This window comes from Crassostrea angulata, chromosome 8, assembly GCF_025612915.1.
Source record: "Crassostrea angulata isolate pt1a10 chromosome 8, ASM2561291v2, whole genome shotgun sequence".
NCBI classification, from domain to species: Eukaryota; Metazoa; Mollusca; class Bivalvia; order Ostreida; family Ostreidae; genus Magallana; species Magallana angulata.
This window is the reverse complement of record NC_069118.1, coordinates 58747712-58756277: the sequence shown is the minus strand read 5'-3', so window position 1 is coordinate 58756277 and position 8566 is coordinate 58747712. Positions and strand designations below refer to the sequence as shown.

The 8566-nt window shown below is 35.4% G+C and overlaps 1 protein-coding gene across 1 annotated transcript; it reads left to right on the top strand.

Annotated features, from left to right (window-relative positions):
* Positions 1-1262: 1262 nt before the first annotated feature.
* Positions 1263-8214, top strand: LOC128161147 (uncharacterized). Its single transcript, XM_052824380.1, has 3 exons — positions 1263-2724; positions 6808-7161; positions 8147-8214. Exons 1-3 carry the CDS (start codon positions 1263-1265, stop codon positions 8212-8214), a joined length of 1884 nt encoding a protein of 627 aa, XP_052680340.1.
* Positions 8215-8566: the final 352 nt, after the last annotated feature.

Sequence of the window (8566 nt, the reverse complement as noted above, 5' to 3'; positions counted from 1 at the left end):
CTTCTTCTCAAAAACAAATCAGCCGGGAAAGCTGAAACTTGTGTGGAAGCATTCTCAGGTAATGTAAATTCAAGGTTGTAAAATTCATGACCCCCGGGAGTAGGGTTGGGCCACAATGGTGGTCAAAGTTATACATATAATTAAAAGAGTAAATCTTAAAAATCTTCTTCTCAACAACTAATGAGCCGGGAAAGCTGAAACTTGTGTGGAAGCATCCTCAGATAATGTTAACTCAAAGATGTGAAAACCATGACCCCCGGGGGAAAGGTTGGGCCACAATAGGGGCGGGTCAAATTTTTATAGGAATAGATAAAGAAAATCTTTAAAAGTCTTCTTATCAACGAATAATCAGCCAGGAAAGCTTACATTTGTGTGAAAGCATCCTCAGGTAGTGTAGATTCAAAGTTATGAAAATCATTACACCCCCGGGGGTAGGGTGGGGCATCAATGGGGGGGGAGTCAAAGTTTTACATAGGAATATATAAAGTTAATCTTTAAAAATCTTCTCAAAAGCTAATCAAACAGATGATTCTTTATAATTGTTTGGCCTCTGAACAATTTTTCGGCCTCACAAGGGGTTCTAGGTTTATTGCAGGTTTATATCCCATATATTAACAATTGTTAAGGATCTTTTTGAGAACTGCAATACTCAACATGTGATATGACTATAAAATCATCCTGTTAGAAAAGGGACTTATGATTATAAGGGGGAAATGGATTTTATTTTAACAGAATATACATGTACATGTATTATTGTGCATTGTCCAGATTGTTTGCATTATGACTTCATAAAGCTGGTTTTATCATACCTATTTTTCCTCAGGTGAGCGATGTGGCCCATGTGCCTCTTGTTGTGGGTATCGTTTTGTACTGGTTGACTGTCTGGACCAGAATGATAAACTATCATTTATTTATTTAGAGAAAATATGTATATTATTACTTTTAAATTTGATATCATGTCTTCAAAACAGTTTTGTAAAAAGGTAGTTTTCATAATTGACATAGCTTGACCTAACATTTTCTTTTTTCATTGAGTAGATTATGATTGAAAAGATCTATACCCCCACATCATGAAACCTGCAAGCACAACATACAGAGTAAATCAGTGTTCTAAGTGTCCAGGAGACAGAGAATACTATTGTGAATCGTGTCCATGTGATCTGTGTCAAAGGTGTACAGAATATCATGTAAAAACTCTTAAAACAATAGATCATAATGTGGTGTCACACCGTGAGAAAATCAACAATATCCCAAAACAAGAGATGTGTGTGAAACATCCTGGCAATGTCTATATAAAGTACTGTGAACCTTGTCAAGTTCCTGTGTGTGATTCTTGCTTTGGACAAAGTAAGCACAATCTTCTCAGCATACAAGGAGTTTATAAAACAAAGCGACAACATCACAAAGGAACCATTCACAACATCAGAAGTGAGGCTCTCTTTTACAGACCTGTTCTCCTGCCAGGAATCACAGATGATATCAAAACCTGTCGCACAGAATTCTCCCGCTATCAATCAGAGATGTTAACAAAGGCCCAGAAACTGAGAGATCTCATTGACTATGTGCAATATGATCTATTGAACAATGTGTTTTGTTGCTTCGATTTCAAGCACAGGTGTTTAAAACAGATGATAGAAATGAGCAGACATATTGTCAGCCTACAGAGATATGTACACATATATGAACAGAGGAGAGTAATCAGACCGCTACAATTCCTCTCCTCCATAAAGACAGCCCTTCCCCAGATACATCCTACACTCCACACCAGCCAGCTCTCCATGACTGAGTCACTCAACAAGGAGGATGTGATATATTCACTAAGTATGATCCAAATCACTGAGAGAGGAAACCGACGCGTAGAAAACGAGTGTCTGCTGAAACTGACGTCTGGTGCTGAGTTCCATAAATCTCTCAAAGTGACACAAGCTGATCGGTGTTTACACATTTCCTGTGTGACATCAGACCGGGTCTGGGTCAGTGATAATGAAGGCAATTTCATCTTGACAAACACAACAGGTGTTCCTCTACATCGTGTTCAGGATTTATTTGACTGTGATTTAATTAATGGTAATGGATTACACACAGTAAACAGTAAGCATGAACTGATCTATATAAATAAGAATGATAATATCAACAAACTGTCAAAGGATATGAAAACAACCACCACATTTATAGAGAAAACAGACAGAACATGGAGACCACGGTGTGTATACTGGTCCCCATCCACTGGGGATCTACTGGTCGGGATGTGGAACACTGGTAGACAAAAAAGCATGGTAGCCAGGTACAACCAGAGTGGACAGCTGACACACGCCATACAGCACGACAACATAGATAGGCGACTGTATAGCGCACCTAACTATATAACAGACAACAACAATGGGGATGTCGTGGTGTCTGTATTTAGGGCGGTAGTTGTGACAGAACGTGGAGGAAGACATCGTTTCTCCTACGAAAGGAATCCATCAGGATCAGTACTACAACCGTATGGAATCTGTACTGACGCGCTGTCACATATTCTGGTGTGTGATGGTGTAACCCACACAGTACAGATGATAGACAAGGACGGTCAGTTCCTGTCACATCTACTGATAAGACCATCAGGAATTTTCTTACCATACAGCCTGGGTTATGATGTCAACAACCACCGTCTCTGGGTCGGATCAGAGGACAACAACATGGTGTGTGTCTACAGGTATATCATCAGACAGGACGATCTGACAGGTAAGTCTGAGTAGTTATCATTGTGAATTACATAGATTTTTGTTTTAATTAGGATCATTTTTTTAATTTAAACATATTGGAAACGAATTCTTTCAGGTGGCTTTCATCATGTTCCTCTCCTAATGATAATATTAACAATATATACAATAATTATTGTCATAGTGACATTTCTTTTTAATTATAGTTATTGACTTTATAATTGGTATATTCATAAAAATGCATTTGCAAAGTAATTGTAAATAAATAGTAAAAAAGTGTTTATGTACAGAATAAAAATAGCAATAAAATAGAAAATTTGATCATTAAATCTGCAAGACTCTTAAAATAAGTATTAAACTGTTGAAAAAAAATGAAGCAGATTGTATTGTTAGACAAATTGTCACAACCCCAAAGAAGCAAATATGAATTAATCAGAATAGTTTCTTCAAGCCTATTTAAAAGTAAATCATAAAAATGTTTTCTTGTATTTTGATAATTCTTGCATACAAAGAAAAAGTGATGTACATCCTCCTTTTGTCCACATATACAATTATTTGATTCATTAATGTTTCTTCTGTACAGATAATAATTCAAAAACAAAAAGAATATGTTGAGATGTTATTTCACTAGCTTCTAATTTGAGAGAATGCCATTTCCGAAAGTGTCGGGTACAAAAGATTTCCAATATGCTGATTAGAACAATGTAATTAGGGTCTTCCGTTTTCAACGGAAGACCCTCTTGTTATTCTATTGTTTCTTTTTATTATTATTTTTTTTCTTTTTCTTTATTTTTCTGACTTTTTCAAAGCTTAATATCTCAAAAAGTTTTCAACGTATTTACATGAAACTTTCAGGGATGATGAAGCATTATTGTGCCCCCAAGATGTTAAATTTACAACTACAACGTCACGTTCCTTTTTACGTTACGTCAATTTGTAAATTTTAAAAAAATGATTTTGTCCAGGGCGTTTTTCAAAAACGCTTTAAGATACAGACTTGGAATTTTCTGTGTTGAAGCATTGATCGTTTTTATTTGGACATAAGGCTGGATTTTAGTTTCCGTCACTTCCGGTCCAAACCGGAAGTGTTTTAAAATTTTCGATTTTTCGAATTTTTCGTTTCAATTTCAAATGTTTACGAAGTTTGTAGAGTTGGTCATGCTGAATACGAAACTGAAATCCGTTTGAAAATCAGACGATGCATTACAGAGATATCGGAGTTTAAAAATTGATTTTTTCGGAAACTTTGATTCCGCGTCCTTGGTTTAAGAAATAGCGTAATGTTCAAAGTAAAGTTAACTCGTACCAAAAATAATTGGTAAGTCGTACTTGAACACATTCGGATTATTTTTGTTAAGTCGTTCTTAAAATCGAAAAGGTTTTTGTTAAGTCGTACTTAAAATCATTCGTATTTTGTTAAGTCGTACCAGGAATATTCAATTTTTTCATCTTTTTATTTTAGTTACTCTTGTTAATGGTTTAAGAGCTCTGCTTCTTACAGGAACTTCCAGCTTTACTTCCGACATTAACGGGAGACCCACTCGTTGCTTTGCAACGAGCTTTGCTCTAGTTTTTTCTATTTTTTGTATGGTACATTGAGACATTTTTTTGTTACAGGGGGAATAATGTTGTTCAAGTACTCAGGTACTTGCTTTGTATAAATTTTAAATATGGTTATTAAATTAACCTTATTACGTCGATTGACAAGAGGTTCCCGCAATTCATGTACATGTATAAACCGTTGGTTATAACAGAGAAAGCAAAAGTAAGAAGCGGTTTTTTCTCATTTAAACCATGAACGCATGTTTGTCTATTAATCTCGCTATGACATAATTGGATAATGCAAATATTCAACTACTGTTAAACGGAAAACAATAGACAAACATGCGCTGACTATGTATAAAGTCAGTAAAATGTGGGTGTCCTCATTATCGTAAAGAGATTCAAGAAATCGTGATGACCCCCGCCTATGAAAATAAATTGGTACAACATACTTTTATTTTACGCAATTACATAGAGTTGCAGTTTGAATGTTGAATTTCTGCATTTGAAAGAAACACCCTTCCTTTAAAATTTATTTCTCGCAAACATCGCATGCCCTAAAGTGCAGTCATCCTTTGTAAAATTCACATATTTGATATACATTTAGTTAATTAAGGATTTAATGCTGTCGTTCGATCGGTCATTTTGTGAAGGAAAGCTCGTCACCACATCAGAAAACGAGCTTTGGTGCGTTTGATTAATAGCTTCGATAGCTTCCTCAATATACGATTTACTGTGTCCCGCATCGTTGGGTCACGAGAGACAAGATTTCCTATGTCCTGATCAAGACTCGTTTACATGTACCTAGTTACATATAATATGTAGTTACAAGTTAGACATGCATATATGTCATTATTATCATTTTTGGGAGTTGATTTTAATCAACTCTCCAATGCAGTCACTCTGGCAAACCGAAAGTGAAACAGTGTTTGGACCAAAGCACAAATAATCGCCGCTGACAAGACTTAGTTCTTGAGAATAATTGATAAACTCGAAGTAATGTATGCTAAACCAATGCTTTTTATAAATACCTTGAAAATAGTCAGATTTTAAATGGTACGAACAATTTAGATATTTTTGTAGTTGTATGTATTCTTACGCCAGAGTTCAATATAGTACTCTACGCTCGGCCGACAAGCATAGAGCCTACCTTGCTTGTGCTTGTCGGAGATTAACGGCGAGAGCCGAGCGTTTGGTTGAACAAGACGAGGGTTCAATTGCTTGGATCCATTTTCCCAGAAATATTTCTTACACTGACACGTAGTTTGATTGAATTTATTCCATCTTTAAATTCATATGGGGTTTTATCAACATTCTTGTTTCGAAAAAGTCCGAAAATTCGTAATATAAAAATGTGCGTAATTCAAATACAGATTAGAAACTTCCTGTACTTGTCATGCAAAATAACATATCATTGATTATAAAATAAATAAACATCGACAAAATCAACTCCCGTCAGTTCTTCGGTACTTAGATTAAATAAATTGAATTATCTATATATCAATAAATTGTAAGCATCCCCTACTTAGAATAAAATGCAGATATATAGCATGTCTGTAATCAATCAATTTTTTTATATAAATATCTTTGTCGTCATGAAATCATTCCATTCAATAGTTATTGTGCACGTCTCAATAATTAAAAGATCCATTTTAACAACGCGGTGGACTTTTGTAATGATTCTTTGCATCAAAACAATTTAAAATGGCAAGGGTTTGGAGCAAACTATGCATTGCAGATGGAATATATGTAGGGACAACTTTAGAGTCAGACAAATGTTGTTGATATCAAAGAGTCGACAATGAAATAGACAGACATATAATATTGTTGTGTGAAACAACCACCGAAATTCCATGGTCTGTTTATAATAGTTCTATATAGTTACATTAAAATAAACACAAATTGCTGAATCAGTGGTTAAAAAAAAGATCTGTTGCTTGTAATCAATCGAGTCAATTTAACTGTAAATGTCTAATGTTTGTAGACCTTAATCCATTAACTTCTGATGTTATGGAACCACTGAGTGACATCCCAACTTCAGAGACAGAAAAACCACAGAAAGGAAACAAGTATCTGCTGAAACTGATGTCTGGCGCTAAGTATCATCAATCTCTTACAGTGACAGGTGTCCGTTGTTCTTATCACATTTCCTGTGTGACATCAGACCAGGTCTGGGTCAGTGATAGAAAAAATCTCATCTTGGCAAACACAACAGGTGTTCCTCTGCATCATGTGAAGGATCCATGTAGTGGTATAGGATTATGCACAGTTAACAGTGAGAGTGAACTGATTTATATAGACAAGGATTATAACATTAACAAACTGTCAAAGGATATGAAAAAAACCATCACATTTATAGAGAGAACAGACTTTAAATGGAGACCATGGTGTGTGTACTGGTCCCCGTCCAATGGGGATCTACTGGTCGGGATGTACAGAGAGATTACAGAGTTTGAAGGGAAAGGCAAGATATTCAGGTACAGCAAGAGTGCAAAATTGACTCAAACCATACAACACGACAACAGAAGACTTAAACTGTATAGATACCCCATGTATATAACAGAGAACAACAATGGGGATGTCGTGGTGTCTGACGCATTGAGTGCTGTAGTGGTGACAGATCGTGGGGGAAGACATCGTTTCTCCTACACGGGACATCCATCCGGATCAGGACTACAGCCTTTAGGAATCTGTACTGACGCGCTGTCACACATCCTGGTGTGTGATGATAAAAGTCACACAGTACAGATAATAGACAAGACCGGTCAGTTCCTGTCACATCTACTGACAAAATCACAAAAGATGGGTAATCCATGGAGTCTAAGTTATGATGGCAACGCTCACCGTCTCTGGGTCGGATCAGACAACAACAAGGTGTGTGTCTACAGGTATATAGATAGACAGGACGCTCTGACAGGTAAGTCTAAATCACACTCTTTCATACTTTTCACATATTTTACTTTACTTCTAGAAGCGCTGTCCCAAATTTTACCAAACTTAGTTAGTTCTAAGTATCCTTATTGGAAGGGAAACATGAATTGTTAAAAGAAAGGACATCATCCTTTCTAAACGGGAGATTATTGCGAAACCGTAAAGATTGAGTTAAAATTGATTGAGTTAAGAGTGTCTATTAAAATATCCTCTCATGAACCACTGCACCAAATACCGGTATGCCAATATTTACAAAAAAAGCTTGTATATCTATAGTGAAGATTCTAAATTGTTAAAATCGTGATTCCCTTACCAATACTCGTCCCAAAGGGGGTTTAAAGTTTAACATAGAAATACAGAAGGAAACTGTTTAACAAAATATTCATCAAGGAATACAGTGCTACAATTAATTAGATTACTATGCAAATATCCTAAAATAATGTAGATTCTGAATTGTGAAAACCGTGACCTTCGGACACCATGTTATTAATGTTTTAAGATATTGTTTTAAAGAAATACAATGCTACCTTTAAGTAGTTATTATACTTTAAGCATCCTCACATATCTTCATATCCCCGTGATCACATTAACCTTTCAGTAGCATTTCAGTAACCTTTTACGTTTTTGATTTATAATTTTCATAGTTCATTTTATAGTTTTGTTATCTCTTTAATGCGTTGATGCCTAGGCTCTTAAGATTGGTCAGTTGAAGCATCATAGATCTAATGATATGATGTTTCAAAAAAGCAGGCTTTTTTATATTGTTTCAATAAATGTATGGCAAAATCGTGAAATATATTTGAGTGTTACAATAGTTCTTTGAGAGTTAAATTCATTATAAACCCTTTTGAAATAGAACTATACTTCAGGTAGGCGATATGTGACCCATGTGCCTCTTGTTTATTTGTAGCAGTAGCTTCATTATTATACTATATGATATTAACTTAAAGCTAATTAATGCCTTGTTCTAGATGATGATTCACCCTTCACTGATTTGGATGCCTTGTTCAAATCAACATCAGCCGTAGAATGGAGATAGCGTGGATATTGACAGGTTTTAAATGTTTTGTACAAATCTAGTCTAATTTCAAAACTACCCATCTTTTTTAACATATTCAGATGTATTTGACATGTATATAATTCACATGGACTGTAACTGTAGCATGATTGTCTGTTGATTAATGTGGAATAACATCTATCAGATATTATTATGCCGCCTGTCAGTTTGCCTCTATACATTCAATACGCATCTATTTTCATACAGTATCCAACTGGTTTTTGTAGCGTAAACATTCTATGCCAAAATAGAGAACGGTAAATGTTTTTAAAGAAAATCTTACAAGCGCCGACAGCGGATTTCGAACTCACAACCCTTAAATCGTCACGTTCAA

Bases quoted from the DNA above. Each gene is read 5' to 3' on its own strand.
- LOC128161147 (XM_052824380.1), top strand. From the start codon at position 1,263: ATGTGTGTGAAACATCCTGGCAATGTCTATATAAAGTACTGTGAACCT. The intron at 2,725-6,807 runs GTAAGTCTGAGT...TGTATATAACAG, and splicing joins CAGACAGGACGATCTGACAG to AGAACAACAATGGGGATGTC. The intron at 7,162-8,146 runs GTAAGTCTAAAT...GCCTTGTTCTAG, and splicing joins TAGACAGGACGCTCTGACAG to ATGATGATTCACCCTTCACT.